The 18,077-nt window shown below is 34.8% G+C and overlaps 1 protein-coding gene across 1 annotated transcript in view; it reads left to right on the forward strand.

Annotated features, from left to right (window-relative positions):
- The first annotated feature begins 1,035 nt into the window (after nt 1-1,035).
- LOC138710981 (uncharacterized) overlaps nt 1,036-18,077 on the forward strand; it is a 105,043-nt gene continuing 88,001 nt past the window's right edge. The window contains exon 1 of the mRNA XM_069842232.1: nt 1,036-1,394. Coding sequence (XP_069698333.1) covers nt 1,187-1,394 — 208 coding nt within the window. The 5' untranslated portion in view covers nt 1,036-1,186. The remainder of the gene's footprint in view (nt 1,395-18,077) is intronic.

Genomic DNA, 18,077 nt, shown 5'->3' on the forward strand with positions numbered 1-18,077 from the left:
GGAAAAACGATGAATGCCACATTTTTGTTAAGGATTAGATAATGATCTAATTGAGTCTATAACTGCAAGATGTAGTGCTGTTTCTATAGAAAATAAAGGAAAGGATTATTGTATTCGTGGTGATAATTCTCCTTTTTACCATTTTTCATAAGAACAACATTAAATTTTGCAGTGATCCATTGAATTAGATAATGACATCAACCTTAAGAAAACTGTGACATTCATCGTTTTTCCCGCGAACTCTTCATTTCTATCATCAGCATTATTATTTGATCCCTGTAAAATTTTATGTAGACTACTGGACTGTACCCGAGCACGAGCATTATGCTCATTTCGGCTATCTATTCATATGTATTCATTTCAAATATAAATTGTAAATACATTTGAATTTGAATTTGAATATCCCTAAATGGTATTAACTCTGCCAGTAGAAATAAATAAGTAAATAAATAAAATATAAAACAATAAGAAATAGGCTACGTATTATTTACGCAATCATCAGAATTCTGTGAATCTTTTGTAACTTTTTATGTGCGTTTTAATCAAGGAAGATAAGTTTATTTATATTTCCCCATTAAAAAAATAGTTATTTCGTGTTCCCCATTATTTCTGTGCGTGAGTACAAAGTTCTCCACCTTTTCCTAGAAGAGTGGAATCGTTTCTCATAACTGAGGCAGGAGAAACATAAATATACGTATAGCGAAATACTGTCTTGTCAACTTCAGTTTTCTATTCATACTAGTGGACCTGAGGAGTGGTCTTTGACGTGGACAGCGGTGCTTCAGAACTGTGTTTATGTAGTTTTCTTCCGCCTTTACGGACGCAGCTTTAATTGCATTATATTTCGTAAATTCCCCTAACTATTGCACCGATATTTATGGACAGAGAAGAATATATTTTGCGACGATGATCCATCAACTCGGCTGCCGATTTCCTTCCCGGCGAAGACGCAATTTACCTTCTGCCTACGCGAGGAGCTTGTCACTTCCGGGAAAATAGGCCGACTGCCCTGCATCCTGCAGGACGTATCCGTCAGTCGCGATCGAATTGGTAAGCTGTAGACATCGAACTTGTGTGTTGGTGGTATCTTGTAGGCCCCCGACCTTCCAAAATTTTCCTTCTCGCGTGGAGTTTTCTTCCCGGTCGCCCGGCACTTTCCCCGCTCCGTGTTTGCGTCGGGCGCCGCATGTGTCGCGCCTGCCTGCCCCCTCTCCCTCACCCTTCCATGTGTGAGCGCTGTCCGCCGCGGCCGCCGCAGCAGAAGTCAGTCAGTCGGACATGTGAACACGGTGCCATGCCGGCCCTCGACAAGCCGCGCGTCATAGCCGAGGTCAGGAAGAGCGTCGGCAGCGTCGGCGGCGGCGCCTTGCTGGGCGGCAAGCCCCGCATCTCGGGTGAGTGTCCCACTATGTGTTACTACGCTCAGTTATCTTCCCTTGTTAACTGACAAGAAACGATTGTCTCATATGAGACACTTCAATTGTTACGCGTTGCTACGCAACTATTGAAACTAATTTGTCTTCCGTTAGGGTGTAGATGGAGACAATTTATTGTGTGTTGTGTTACTAGACAACTGTGATAATTATGCTCAGTTATCTTCCGTTGTTAACTGACAAGAAACGATTGTCTCATATTGTTACGCGTTGCTATGCAACTGTTGAAAATAAATTCTTTTGTCTTCCGTTAGGGTGTAGGAGGAGGTAATTGTGTGTTGTGTTACTAAACAACTGTGATAAATTATGCTCAGTTATCTTCCGTTGTTAACTGACAAGAAACGATTGTCTCATATTGTTACGCGTTGCTATGCAACTGTTGAAAATAAATTCTTTTCTCTTCCGTTAGGGTATAGGAGGAGGTAATTGTGTGTTGTGTTACTAGACAACTGTGATAAATTATGCTCAGTTATCTTCCGTTGTTAACTGACAAGGAACGATTGTCTCATATTGTTACGCATTGCTATGCAACTGTTGAAAATAAATTCTTTTGTCTTCCGTTAGGGTGTAGGAGGAGGTAATTGTGTGTTGTGTTACTAGACAACTGTGATAATTATGCTCAGTTATCTTCCGTTGTTAACTGACAAGAAACGATTGTCTCATATTGTTACGCGTTGCTATGCAATTGTTGCAACGCAATTCTTTTGTCTTCCGTTAGGGTGTAGAAGGAGACAATTGTGTGTTGTGTTACTAGGCAACTGTGGTAATTATGCTCAGTTATCTTCCGTTGTTAACTGACAAGAAACGATTGTCTCATATTGTTACGCGTTGCTATGCAACTGTTGAAAATAAATTCTTTTGTCTTCCGTTAGGGTGTAGGAGGAGGTAATTGTGTGTTGTGTTACTAGACAACTGTGATAATTATGCTCAGTTATCTTCCGTTGTTAACTGACAAGAAACGATTGTCTCATATTGTTACGCGTTGCTATGCAACTGTTGAAACTAAATCCTTTTGTCTTCCGTTAGGGTGTAGAAGGAGACAATTGTGTGTTGTGTTACTAGGCAACTGTGGTAATTATGCTCAGTTATCTTCCGTTGTTAACTGACAAGAAACGATTGTCTCATATTGTTACGCGTTGCTATGCAACTGTTGAAACTAAATCCTTTTGTCTTCCGTTAGGGTGTAGAAGGAGACAATTGTGTGTTGTGTTACTAGGCAACTGTGGTAATTATGCTCAGTTATCTTCCGTTGTTAACTGACAAGAAACGATTGTCTCATATTGTTACGCGTTGCTATGCAACTGTTGAAACTAAATCCTTTTTTCTTCCCTTAGGGTGTAGAAGGAGACAATTGTGTGTTGTGTTACTAGGCAACTGTTGTAATTATGCTCATTTATCTTCCGTTGTTAGCTGACAAGAAATGATTGTCTCATATGAGACACTTCAATTGTTACGCGTTGCTACTCAACTGTTGAAACTAAATTCTTTTGTCTTCCTTTAGGGTGTAGAAGGAGACAATTGTAACTTGGTAACTATGCTCATTTTTCTTCCGTTAGTGGTTCACAAGAGATAATCTATTAAGTGACACTTCAATTAATACATGTTGCTAAGCAACTGTCACAATTAAATCATTCTTCCGTGAGGGTGTAGAAAGAGACGATAGTGTATTTCGTGTTACTTCGCAATTATGATAGAAACTAAGTTAGTTTTCATTCTGTTAATATTTGACAAACTATAATATATTAAACTTAATATAACAGTTGCTTAGTAACATGTAATAGTTGAAATATCACTTGTGACATTTCAATTACTACATGTTGCTAAGCAACTGCCGCAACTAAATTCGTTTTTCTTTCGTTATGGTATAGAAAGAGATGATTGTGTGTTACGTGCTACTACGTTCATTTTCCTTCTGTCAGTGGTTGACAAACGATAAAACTATTAAGTGACATTTCAATTAAATTTTCCTAAGCAATTGTTGCAATTAAGTTCATTTTTCCGTCACTGTATAGAAGAGACGATTGTGTGTTATGTGCTAAATTGTGGAAACTACGTTAATTTTCTTCCGTTAGTGGCTCACAAACAATAATAATTATTGTCTGTAATGTGATACTTCAATTATGACGTGTTGCTAAGTAACTGTCGGAACTAAATCCATTTTTGTTCCGTCAGGGTATTGAAAAAGACGATTGTGTGTTATGTGTGCCTGTGATCATTTCCCTTCCCTTAGTGTTCGGCAAACGATAATATATTAAGTCACATTTCAATTATTACATGTTGCTAAGCAACTGTCGCAACTAGATTCATATTTCTTCCGTTAGGGTGCAGAATGTGAGGATTGGATATTATGTATTACTAGACAACTGTGGAAACTGTTCATTTCCTTTCCGCTTGTAGTTGACATCTTTAAATTATTACTTCTTGTTAAGCAACTGCCTCAACTAATTCAAATTTTCTTCCATGATGGCGTAGAAAGAGACGATGGAGTGTTAAATCACAGTCTAGTATATACAGTCACGAAGCTTGAGTTGTGAGGGTGCTAGGAATAATAGACTGTGCCGGTACTATTTCGCATTGTCTGTAATGAGGCGATATTAGCGATCCTAATGGTTAGCAACTATCTATGGATGCATATTTACTACGTATTGAGCTTCGTGACTGTATATATTAGACTGTGATTAAATGTTACTAGCATAGTGCGGAAACTAAGCCCATTTTCCTTCCGTCAGTGGTTAACAAACGATAATCTAGTGACATTTCAATTATACGAGTATGTTGCTAAGCAACTGCTGCAAATACGTTCATATTTCTTCTATTAGAGTGAAAAGAAAAGAGACTATCTCTCTGTGTTGATAATTATCACGTACTGCAGTGAAGCTGTAGTAATTTCACTACAATTTTTGTTACGTTAATGTTTTACGAGGAACGATAATCTCTCGTGTGAGTCTGCAAGTATTGCGTGTTGCATAGCCACTATTGTTACTATGCTCATCTTTGTTCCATTATTGTCTGACATAAAACGATCGTCCCCTTTGTGTAATCTATTATTAAGTGTATTACGTGTTGCTAAGCAATTACTAATTTTTCTTCCGTAAGGGTATAAAATGAGACTGTTGTCTCATGTGTTCTAAATGAAGACTGGACATGAAAAGGTTGTAAGTGCCAAAGAGACAAACCGTAGAAAACGGAGCTTTCTTGTGCGATTAGTAATGTAGTATCATACACTATGGGAAAAACTAGGGCCTAAATAAAATTACAATGGGACTTTATTTTTTTAGTGGATTAAGTCAAGGACATACTCTTTTCTTTTTCGGAAAAAATTAGCCTAATTTTCACCGATATTGACCTTACAGCCTTTTTTATGTCCAGTCTTCAAATGTAATTAAGTAATTGTTATCTTTTTCTTGTCAGACCTTAAAAAGAAACAACCGACTCTCTGTTTAAGATTTCATTTACTACGGCATTCGTTAAGTAATGGCAACAATGCTGTAAATCAGTGCTTCTAGCGATGACCATTGAAATCTTATACTACTTAACAGAGCAGCGATTATTTCATAAATATGCAATATTGAAAGTCTCGAAGTAGCCATATTTTGTAAACAATACAACCCTGAAGGTACAAACAGAGGTGCTTCATAAAAATCCAAGTTGCAAGAGAAAATATATGCAACTCAGTGCTTTAGGGCATTACAAGAAGCCTGTGGGAGAGAAGTCCTACCATACTGAACTATTGCAAGTTGGGTGGAAGCGAGGCATTCGCTTTCAATCAAGAGTTGACATTCGAAGAGCTTTAGATTGATCAGTGAGACAGAGAACCAGAAATGCTGCTGCAGATGGAGTCCGCCGTCTTCCAAGACTTTGGCAACGTATTGTTGAAAGGGCAGGAGACTGTATTTGAAGTATGTAGTGTTAAAAGTAACCTAAACAATTTAGTGTGAAACAGTAACTATGTTGCAATTACTTTTCGAATGTCCTAGTATTATATTTGCATAGAAACTGTGTTGACTTCATTACAGTTTATGTTAGAATCTTAGAGCAAACGATCATCTCTTGTGTATGTTTAGATGTAATATGTTCTGTTAAGCGAATGTAAGAATTGTGTTCGTTTTTCTACCGTGACTACCTGTCGAGAAATAATAGTTGTATGTGTGTAATTTCAATTGTTATGGATTGTTAAGCAAATGATAATTTTTGTTTCGTTTGATTCTATAGAAAACAAAGGAGAATCAATTGTATTATTGCTTGTTCCTAAGAAACGGTGAGAACCTCGTTGATTTCTGTTCCCTGTTGATGTATCACAAGAAACAGCCGTCTATTATGTACAATTTAAAATATTACATGTTGGTAAACATACGTTAATTTTTCTTCCGTTGGTGTCTGACAAGAAGCGATCGTTTCTTGCTGTTAGATTACTACATAATGTGCAGTTTCAGTTACTCAAACTGAGACCTCTAACCGGTTGTTAAACAACTTTGGAAACGCCGTTCACTTGTCCTCCGTTAGTATGAAAAAAGTTTGTGTGCTTTAATTTTAGTGTGCAGCTTACTGTGAAAACGCGGTATTTTGTTTGGAGTGTTGATTGTGTGCACTCTCGCATATAATTGCTGTCAATAAGACGTGCAAATCATATAATGAACAACTTGAGTGTCTCCCACGAATAAAAAGCGATCGCATTGTTTATGTAAGGTGTGTTCCATTGCTTGTCGTCACGGATAAGTTCTCCACAGTTTTTCTACTTTTAGCTCAGTGTATGTTCTCAGCATGATGGAGTTAATTTCAACACTTTTATGCAATAACTGCTACAGCATAGGCCTACATAATAATTGTAGCTGCTTATACTGTATGGCTTCTTACGGTATATAGTGACGGTACTATCAGTTATAATTTACGGGGAAGAGATACTCGGGTAGGCAGAACTTATTCAATGTGGGGAACTTTCCTCCTTTAGAGTGCCCTAGCAAATTTCTTTAAGAAGACAGGAGGTCTATCACTGATCGCTGTATATACAGGACAAACGGCGTTCAATGATAGTGCTTTTAAGGGAAAACTCCTTAGTATAATATGAATGGAAAAGTTCTCTACCATTTTGTTTCTTTTATCTCAGATTTCCCAGAAATAATTATTTTGCATGATATATTTTTTATCCTATTATCTTTAAGTAAGTAAATAAGTAAGTAAGTAAGTAAGTAGATCTAAGTAAGTAAGTAAATAAATAAATAAAATTAGTGAATGAATAAATAAACAAATAAATAAATAAATGTATAAATAAATCAACAAATAAATAAATAAAAATAAGCAAATAAATAAATAAGTAAATGAATAAATTACAAACAAATAAGTAGGCCTAAATGAATTAATAAATGAATATGTAAATAAATAAATAAATAAAAGAGAGAGAAATAAATCGTCCGGCCTTAATTAAGGATGACCACGAGAATCCGGAAATTAATAGCAAATGAAATATAATGAATTAAATATGAATATTGTTATAAAAATAAAATGTAATAATTAAGCACAGTTGATTATCAATTATAAAATAAAATCTTAGAAGATGATCTTAAATAAATAAATAAATGAGTAGGTAAATAAGTCAATAAATAAATGAATAAGAAAATAATTAAATGAATAAATGAACAAATAATTAAGTAAATAAGTAAATGAATAAATGAACAAATATATAAGTAAAGAATTAAATGAATAAGTAAATAAATAAATTAGTAAGTGAATGAATAATTAAACAAATAAATAAGTAAATTAATGAATGAATAAATAAGTAAATGAATAAATAAATAAATGGATAAATTAATGATTAAATAAATAAATAAATAATTAAATGAATAAATGAGTAAGTAAATAAGCAAACAAATAAATAAATAAGTAAATAAATGAGAAAGTAAATAAGTAAAACAATAATGAACAAATAAATAAGTAAATAAATGAATGAATAAATAAATAAATGAGTAAATGAATAAATGGATGAAAAAAATAAATAAGTAAATCATTAAATAAATGGATAAATAAATAAATGAGTAAGTAAATAATAATAAATAAATGAATAAATATTAAATAAATAAATAAATAAGTAAATAAATAAATAAAAGAACATTGATGGTTCATATACAATGACAGGAGAAACTGTGAATTGCTAAGAAAAAGTTTTTAGTTAAATATGACAGAAACTAAACTAGGCTACTATTATTGTTTCATTTAACTACAGTTTCAACTATAGAGGTTTTTCATCGTTGAAATTCAACGTGGACGAGAAGCTGTGGACAGCTTTTTCCTAGAGCTTTCTATCAGAGACGGGTTCCTCTTACGTGCCGTAAATGTACGACACGGTACCCGTCTCTGAAGGGAGATTTGCTAAGGATTTTATCAGACTATAAAATACCTCTGTCTCAGCCCAATAACCTCAGATCGAACGGCTAGCACGGTAACCTTTACGGTAAATTAAATTAATAAGTGAACTGAGTTGATATTTCAATGCTTATGTTGCATAGATGAGAGCACAATGAGTTAATTTTGGGCGTGTACAAGCACAACGATGCCACTTTGCGTAAATAAAAAATTTGCGTCTAGAAACACATGTTCCAGTTAGGACAAGTTAACATCTTTCGTATTTTCAAGTGGTCATGCACGAGAGAAAAAACGACCGCATAGCTCTGATTTCAAAAAGGCATATGACTCGGTTAAGAGGGAAGTATTGTATGATATTCTTATTGAATTTGGTATTCCCATGAAACTAGTTCGATTAATTAAAATGTGTCTCCGTGAAACATACAGCAGAGTCCGTATAGGTCAGTTTCTATCTGATGCTTTTCCAATTCACTGCGGGCTAAAGCAGGGAGATGCACTATCACCTTTACTTTTTAACTTCGCTCTAGAATATGCCATTAGGAAAGTTCAGGATAACAGGCAGGGTTTGGAATTGAACGGGTTACATCAGCTGCTTGTTTATGCGGATGACGTGAATATGTTAGGAGAAAATACACAAACGATTAGGGAAAACACGGAAATTTTACTTGAAGCAAGTAAAGCGATCGGTTTGGAAGTAAATCCCGAAAAGACAAAGTATATTGTACGACATGGAAATATAAAAATTGGAGATTTATCCTTCGAAGAGGTAGAAAAATTCAAATATCTTGGAGCAACAGTAACAAATATAAATGACACTCGGGAGGAAATTAAACGCAGAATAAATATGGGAAATGCGTGTTATTATTCGGTTGAGAAGCTCTTATCATCCAGTCTGCTGTCAAAAAATCTGAAAGTTAGAATTTATAAAACAGTTATATTACCGGTTGTTCTGTATGGTTGTGAATCTTGGACTCTCACTCTGAGAGAGGAACATAGGTTAAGGGTGTTTGAGAATAAGATGCTTAGGAAAATATGTGGGGCTAAGTGGGATGTAGTTACAGGAGAATGGAGAAAGTTACACAACACAGAACTGCATGCATTGTATTCTTCACCTGACATAATTAGGAATTAAATCCAGACGTTTGAAATGGGTAGGGCATGTAGCACGTATGGGCGAATCCAGAAATGCATATAGAGTGTTAGTTGGGAGACCGGAGGGAAAAAGACCTTTAGGGAGGCCGAGACGTAGATGGAAGGATAATATTAAAATGGATTTGAGGGAGGTGGGGTATGATGATAGAGACTGGATTAATCATGCACAGGATAGGGACCGCTGGCGGGCTTATGTGAGGGCGGCAATGAACCTTCGGGTTCCTTAAAAGCCATTTTTAAGTAAGTAAGTAAGCGCTGATCCACATATTTGCTACGAAACCTTGCTTGCAGACTGGTTCCTGCTAGAAAGAGAACTTCTGATACCCATAGGATATTTTTGACACCAAAAAAAAAATATTCTTTTTCAGTAAGTGAAATTACTGTCAGTGACAATTTTAATTTAATGAACTGATTTACGAAACCTCTTCACGTGTCTAAGAAAGAGAGTATGTGTGCTCTATATACTTCCATTTATCCAGATGGCGTTTTTGTGAAACCACACTCCCTGTAGGAATCGTACTTATAAAGGCTTCCATTCCAAACCAATGGTGCAATATTAAGCCACATGGATGCAGTGTGTGAAAACAGACATTTCTTTCTTTCCGAGAATGGATTAAGAAGCAGTTCCTATGCTAATGAGATTGATGTGTCCATCTGGACTGTCGACGACTGACTTCTTTTCTGCTCACACAACAATGGTTGCCTTGTCAACAGTTCGATGGCCAGTCTGTTGATGTTTCAGTCATTTGTTCTCATTTCCTTGGACTCCATCAACCATTTCTGTTGTTCGTAATTTCTCTTTTATGGACGCTTTAGAAACTCCACACTCTGATCTCAGAAACCTCGTTTCTGACGTAACTCTTCTTTCTTTGTCGTGTGCCGATTTGTTGTTATCTCATGGCACTGGGTTCTTATGTCTATTTGTTTGCTATTGTACAGTCATTTGGGGTAACTTTGTATCACTAATATCATAGTTTTATACTTACTTAAAATAGTGCCTACTTAAATTGATGTTTAAAAGTAAATTATTTAAGAAAAATACCTATTTTATGAGTTGAGACTTAATAAACATCAAAAATCATATTTTAAATAGTGAAATTTGACATTTAATGTTGGTACTGTACAAAGTTATCCCAAAATGACTGTAATTTTTTCACACTATTTAAATGAAAATATTTAATTCGCTTTATAGGCCTATATTCATAAATAATATATCGTCGTTGATTTTATGAAACCTCGTATGTGACAGTACAGATCATAACTTTTTCAGGAGGATGAAAAAAGTAATTAAATATCAATAGACCTACATAAAAATATTACGTCCGCCGAGTTAGCTCATGTAGAATTTCTGCCTCGGGACTAGGAGAGATGGCGGTGCACAACTTCTGATCACTAAATTGTGCACCAATATGCCTGGGTTAAATCCTAAATCTCTCCGCAGTGCATATGAAGAGAAGGCATATGTCACTGTTGATAGTGATTCGTCCGTCGGACGGGGACGTTAAGCCTGGCGGTCCCCTTGGTGCTATTCGACAGGAGTAGGCTACGTGCCGGCACCGGGTTTCCCCTTCTCCCTTCCTCACCTTCACCATCATCCTCGCCCATTCCCTACAATACACTTACACATACACTCACCTAGTACACGACATAACTCTTTACAGATAAAAATCATGCGTAACGTGGCCCGCCAAAGTGGTGTGCGATTTGAAAATGGGTCACAGTCCTGCTATCTATTCGCAGTATGTGGAACCGAATCACGTTAAGTGAAGTGGGTAGGCATTAGATACACACACACACACACACACACACACACGTAAGAATATTACATAATTCGGTAGAAAACGTTGATGAATATGACATCATCGAGGATCATGTACGCCTATTGATGTTTAATTACATTTTTTCTTCGTCCTGAAAAATTATACTCTGTCAGCTACTGTCACATAGGAAGTCTCATAAAATCAACTATGATATTATATACTATTGCCTCTTTTCCTGATAATTCAATTGGAGTAGTCATATATATATATATATATATATATATATATATATATATATATATATATTAGAAGAAAACCTGTCTTATTGATCCAGTCAAACTCAATGTTTATTTCTGGTCATTCAATGGGATTAGTCGTCTCTATAAAAAAATAAAATCTCTTTTATTGGTGCAGTCAAGGGATATTTTTCTCTTAACTTTTCAGCTGCTTATCTCGAAAGCAACGCGTATGCGAGAATACAATTTTGAATAAATGTTTATTCTTGAAAGGGTAAAATTAAATTAGTATTTGTGTTTTACTATGATAATCAAAGTCATTTTAAGGTCAAATTGTTTCTTTAATGTGAATACGAACTTTTAATCAGATTCTTATTTTACGCACAAAACCAAACTTCTGTCTGAGATATTTCTTTTAGAAAACTGTAATTTCTTTTATGAAATATTTAAAAATATTGAAAAACATTAGCACACGACATTACTTTTAAAGATTCTATCATAGATTTCTTTTGTTTGTCACACACACACACACACACACGCACGCACGCACACACACACACTCACACACACATATAAATATTAGTTTTAATGATTAATCGTTTCACAACCGTTATAGGACTAAGATTAGAAGTTAGTACATATTGAAATAAGTTGAAGAACGGAAGTATGTGAAAGATAAACAAAAGAAATCTGGCTTCTGTGTTCATGTTTACAGTACAATATGTTTTTGTTAAAGGTAAATAAAAGCAATCTAACTTCCGTGTTTACAGTAATATGTTTATGTTGGTGTTAAAGGTAAACAAAGTAAATATGAACTGAATTAAATTTGAATTCTGAGTAAGATAACACTCTTCCAAAGTATTACGTTGTACTAATGATTTTCAATTTTGTTAAATATTTTATATTAAAAAAATTTTAGACAAATTGTTTTTCGCGTAAAATCATAATATGAAAAATTTCAATTTGTCCTTAAATGACCTAGATAACCTCCATTAAATATAAACTAACTAATGCCAATCTTCTCCCTCTTCAAATGAAGAAACTTTTATTGAAAATGGTATCTATGGGAAATCGATTAATATTTTAAATACTGTCTTCCCTGTATGTTTCACGGTAGGAAAACTGTTAAGGGACTAAAAATATATGGAAATGTATTTTACAGCTATTTTTTTAGATAAATTCAGAGGAATTAAATAAAATTCTGAAATGTAACTTCATTTTTTCTTTATTTAAAATCTTACATTATTTGTTTCTTCTACAGTCAATTGCTTTATTTCCGTTGTATTTAACATCAGATTTCACACATCGAGTTTCATGGGGCCGTGGCAGAAGAAACACAAAATTAAATGGCATTGATACACTAAAAAAGTCAAACTCCAGCATATTTTTAGAATATCATTACAATTATTGTAAGGCGTACTGATTTTGCCTGCGATGATATTTACTCAAATCCTTCAATTCATCCATACCTAACCTAAAAATTACATACTCAAGAAGAAAGATGTTTCACGAAATCCAAGGGACTTCATAAATTCTTCTGTCACTTTTTGTTCACGTGAAGTCACAGTATTCTTACAACTTTGTGCAATCTTGTGTTGTGTTGTATTGCATGTTTCCACGCATTCACATTTTTTTATGTTCTAGTGATATTTAACTCATTTTTTATTTTTGTTTTCATATTTTCCGATAATAATATATCTCTAATGTTATAAGTTGAGCTATATATAATCATAATTTTCCTTACTGTGTGTACTTAAAAATATTGTATTTATTGTATGCTTTGTACTGCACTATTTTATTACTAGGCCTACTATTAGTATTATTATTACTATTATTATTGTTATTATTATTATCATTATTATTATTACTACTATTCTTATTTTTATCATTATTATTATTATTATCAATAATTGTCTTATTTTTTATACTTGGTATGCCTCATTTATTTTGACCTGCTGTCCACATTTTATTATGCTTTTTTCTTTCTTTCTGTATGTTATATATTATGTCTGATTTCTTCTTACTTGTTGTTTACATTTTATTATTATTATCTTATTCACTTTTGTGTGTAAAATTGTAGTGTACTTTGTAAATTTGTAGTGTTTTTGTAACGCAGTTTTTACTCCTGGTTGAGTGTTAGAGAAGGCCGTATGGCCTTAACTCTGCCAGGTTAAATAAATTATTATTATTATTATTATTATTATTATTATTATTATTATTATTATTATTATTATTATTCAATTAAGTGATCTATGTTTCATCCCTAATGGATCGATTAATCTATTTGGGGGTTTAAAACATAATTGTAGTAGATTTATCATTATCATACTGTTTGGCAATGCTAGATAGAGGCCTGACGAATCTTAAAGGAACTTACGCATCATCATAGACGTTACAAATGGGAATTTCTCTTATGTCAGCTACATTGTTTATCGTGTTGTACAGGATAGTGTGTGAGCATCACTCTGTGATATGTATAGCCTACACGGGAGTTTGTGGTTAGGCTTCCTGCGTTGCTAATTTCCTCAGAACACTGATGCAATGTAGCAACACGAGTAAGTTTCAAACGTAATTGAATCACACGCAGTAGTAGGCCAGCAGAAAATATGTGTAGAGGTTTACAGCACCGCCATTGACTCACATTGGATAAGTTTATAGAATTCTTATCTCTAAATAAATATACTGACAATGCACACCTTTCTGCAGCATTCCGTCACGTTATTATTCGGAATTATACATTTTCAAGTCTGTGTCGCGAGAGGATTTGAGATTGCAATGGAATGGAATTTGAACGTGACATGAGTACCTGCAGACAATCGCTTGTCTAGGTATTGAACATGGAGCTCTACCTCCATGTCTCCTATGCATCTTCATGGCGTGCAGTCAGCGATACTTGTATCTTTTTTATTACTCTGAAAATAAATACAGCAAAACATTTTTTATACTTTTCGTATTTATATGTTTTTCACACTTATTCGTTTTACGTTTTGCACTTACACGCTTTTCACACTTACTGTATTCGTTTTAGGTTTCGCACTTATACGCTTTTCACACGTATACGATTTTAACACTTATTCATTTTACGTTTCGAACTTACATGTTTTGCATACATATCCGATTTTCGTTTCTCACTTTACTACGTTTTTCACACTTAGGCTATTCGTTTTACGTTTCGCACTTATACGTTTTTCACACTTCTTCGTTTTACATTTCGCACTTACACGTTTTTCATGCTATTCGTTTTACGTTTCGCACTTATACGTTTTTCACACTTCTTCGTTTTACATTTCGCACTTACACGTTTTTCATGCTATTCGTTTTACGTTTCGCACTTACACGCTTTTCACACTTATTCGTTTTACGTTTCGCACTTATACGTTTTTCACACTTCTTCGTTTTACATTTCGCACCTATACGTTTTTCATGCTATTCGTTTTACGTTTCGCACTTACACGCTTTTCACACTTATTCGTTTTACGTTTCGCACTTATACGTTTTTCACACTTCTTCGTTTTACATTTCGCACCTATACGTTTTTCATGCTATTCGTTTTACGTTTCGCACTTATACGTTTTTCACACTTCTTCGTTTTACATTTCGCACCTATACGTTTTTCATGCTATTCGTTTTACGTTTCGCACTTATACGTTTTTCACACTTCTTCGTTTTACATTTCGCACCTATACGTTTTTCATGCTATTCGTTTTACGTTTCGCACTTACACGCTTTTCACACTTATTCGTTTTACGTTTCGCACTTATACGTTTTTCACACTTCTTCGTTTTACATTTCGCACCTATACGTTTTTCATGCTATTCGTTTTACGTTTCGCACTTACACGCTTTTCACACTTATTCGTTTTACGTTTCGCACTTATACGTTTTTCACACTTCTTCGTTTTACATTTCGCACCTATACGTTTTTCATGCTATTCGTTTTACGTTTCGCACTTATACGTTTTTCACACTTCTTCGTTTTACATTTCGCACCTATACGTTTTTCATGCTATTCGTTTTACGTTTCGCACTTACACGCTTTTCACACTTATTCGTTTTACGTTTCGCACTTATACGTTTTTCACACTTCTTCGTTTTACATTTCGCACCTATACGTTTTTCATGCTATTCGTTTTACGTTTCGCACTTACACGCTTTTCACACTTATTCGTTTTACGTTTCGCACTTATACGTTTTTCACACTTCTTCGTTTTACATTTCGCACCTATACGTTTTTCATGCTATTCGTTTTACGTTTCGCACTTATACGTTTTTCACACTTCTTCGTTTTACATTTCGCACCTATACGTTTTTCATGCTATTCGTTTTACGTTTCGCACTTATACGTTTTTCACACTTCTTCGTTTTACATTTCGCACCTATACGTTTTTCATGCTATTCGTTTTACGTTTCGCACTTACACGCTTTTCACACTTATTCGTTTTACGTTTCGCACTTATACGTTTTTCACACTTCTTTGTTTTACATTTCGCACCTATACGTTTTTCATGCTATTCGTTTTACGTTTCGCACTTACACGCTTTTCACACTTATTCGTTTTACGTTTCGCACTTATACGTTTTTCACACTTCTTTGTTTTACATTTCGCACCTATACGTTTTTCATGCTATTCGTTTTACGTTTCGCACTTATACGTTTTTCACACTTCTTCGTTTTACATTTCGCACCTATACGTTTTTCATGCTATTCGTTTTACGTTTCGCACTTACACGCTTTTCACACTTATTCGTTTTACGTTTCGCACTTATACGTTTTTCACACTTCCTCGTTTTACATTTCGCACCTATACGTTTTTCACACTTATTCGTTTTACGTTTCGCACTTATACTTTTTTCACACTTCTTCGTTTTACATTTCGCACCTATACGTTTTTCATGCTATTCGTTTTACGTTTCGCACTTATACGTTTTTCACACTTCTTCGTTTTACATTTCGCACCTATACGTTTTTCATGCTATTCGTTTTACGTTTCGCACTTACACGCTTTTCACACTTATTCGTTTTACGTTTCGCACTTATACGTTTTTCACACTTCTTTGTTTTACATTTCGCACCTATACGTTTTTCATGCTATTCGTTTTACGTTTCGCACTTATACGTTTTTCACACTTCTTCGTTTTACATTTCGCACCTATACGTTTTTCATGCTATTCATTTTACGTTTTGCACATATACGATTATCACACTTATTTGTTTTACTTTTCGCACTTACAAGTTTTTCACACTTATTTGGTTTACGTCTCGTACTTATTCGCTTTACGTTTGGTACTTATACGTTTTTGAAACATTCGTTTTTTTTCTGAAGTCCTGGCAAAAGTTCTATACTTTCGATGTTAATTTCGCTTATACTTTTTTCAATTTGCGTTTTTTATAGGATACTTAGCCTACAGTATACGATTTCTTTTAAACTCCATGAAATACGAAATGTCATTTACAAGTTCTATATCAATTTTTCTCTTCAAGTGAAGAGACGTTTCGAAATTAGTCCCAGCTCACAACAAATTTTTCACTACGGTTCACTTGAAGAGTACCGTACTCATCTATGATCACTTCAGTATTCAAAATTCGCGATTACAAATCAAATGAGTGGTCGCACAGATCTGCAGCTGCTTTCAATGCCGAGATATTACTGAAAAAGGCAACACGGCACGGCTAATTTTATACGAAACTTTGGCGCCTTAATTTCTATAGCGAGGGGAGGTGGCTTCCTTGGGCGCGGTTACACAAATTGCATTCGTTCATGGCCTAACTATTAATAACGCGATAAGTTGTTTGTTACTTTTGATGATGACTATGATTGTGGTGATTATTTGTAAAGTAGGGTCTCTTAAGATTTAAATATTCATCGCAATTCTATGCTTAAGAGATACTTTGCATTAATCGCAGTTTCTGGCTGTTACCAAACTCTTGAAGCAACCTATAAAACGTCTGAGTTTGAAGGAAATCCTTCTGATAGCGAAGGTCAGCGCAGCGAAACGTGTTCATGCGTCACCCTGTTGACGGGTTCCCTTCACCTTTCATAATCTGACAATAAAAACCGGGCAACGAGAGGATATGCCTACAGAAATCCATTTACTTGTCTTCCGCTGTGATTCAAGTAGTAGATCTCAAAGCTATAAATGTAGCGGACCCGCTTTCGATTCCCTGCAAGGAAGTGAAGAGTTTTTTTCCTCCCTTTCATTAAGATTAAGAAGTCTATCATTTTCTTCTGTCTGTACTTTGTCGTCTTACGACACGGCCTTGCGTCATTCTGACCAGAGAATCAGAAAATCTCGCTATTTCTGAATGTGTAATTTTGGTTCGTGGTCACAAGACTGAATATATACTTAAAGGTTCGAGTCCAGGTCAGGCCTGGGAGTTTTTACTAAAAAAAGACATAGTAACATTTGTGGCTTAAAAGGTCGCACTTGAACTTTTTTCCCATTTACCCAATAGCATCATAGATTAACCTGGCTAGTCTGCTCCACATTCAAAAAGTTTGCAAAGCAATTATTATCCTTCAATTGTTTTCCGGGCCTTACTATTGTTCTTTCCTCAGTCGGTATAGGCCTACAATTTTGGAGCTTGTGTGGGATTCTGAGAGCCATTGTTCATAAGTAATAGTAGTAGTAGTAATAGTAGTAGTAGTAGTAGTAGTAGTAGTAGTAGTAATAATAATAATAATAATAATAATAATAATAATAATAATAATAATAGTCCATTGCTGTAAAGTAACTGTTAGCATGCCCGACCGTGAGCCGAGTGAGCCCGGGTTCAGATTCTGGTTGAGACGAGTAACCTAGTTGAGGTTTTTTCCGAAATTGTTCCTGAACCCAATAAGAGCAAATGCTGGGTAATTTTCAGCGTTGGACTCTGGACTCATTTCGATGGCATTATCACTTTCATCTCATTCAGACAATAGATAACCATAGCAGTTGATAAAGTGTAATAAAATAACCTATTAAACAATAATAATAATAATAATAATAATAATAGTCCATCGCTGTAAAGTAACTGTTAGCATGCCCGACCGTGAGCCGAGTGAGCCCGGGTTCAGATTCTGGTTGAGACGAGTAACCTAGTTGAGGTTTTTTCCGAAATTGTTCCTGAACCCAATAAGAGCAAATGCTGGGTAATTTTCAG

The sequence above is a fragment of the Periplaneta americana genome, chromosome 12 (assembly GCF_040183065.1).
Source record: "Periplaneta americana isolate PAMFEO1 chromosome 12, P.americana_PAMFEO1_priV1, whole genome shotgun sequence".
NCBI lineage: Eukaryota > Metazoa > Arthropoda > Insecta > Blattodea > Blattidae > Periplaneta > Periplaneta americana.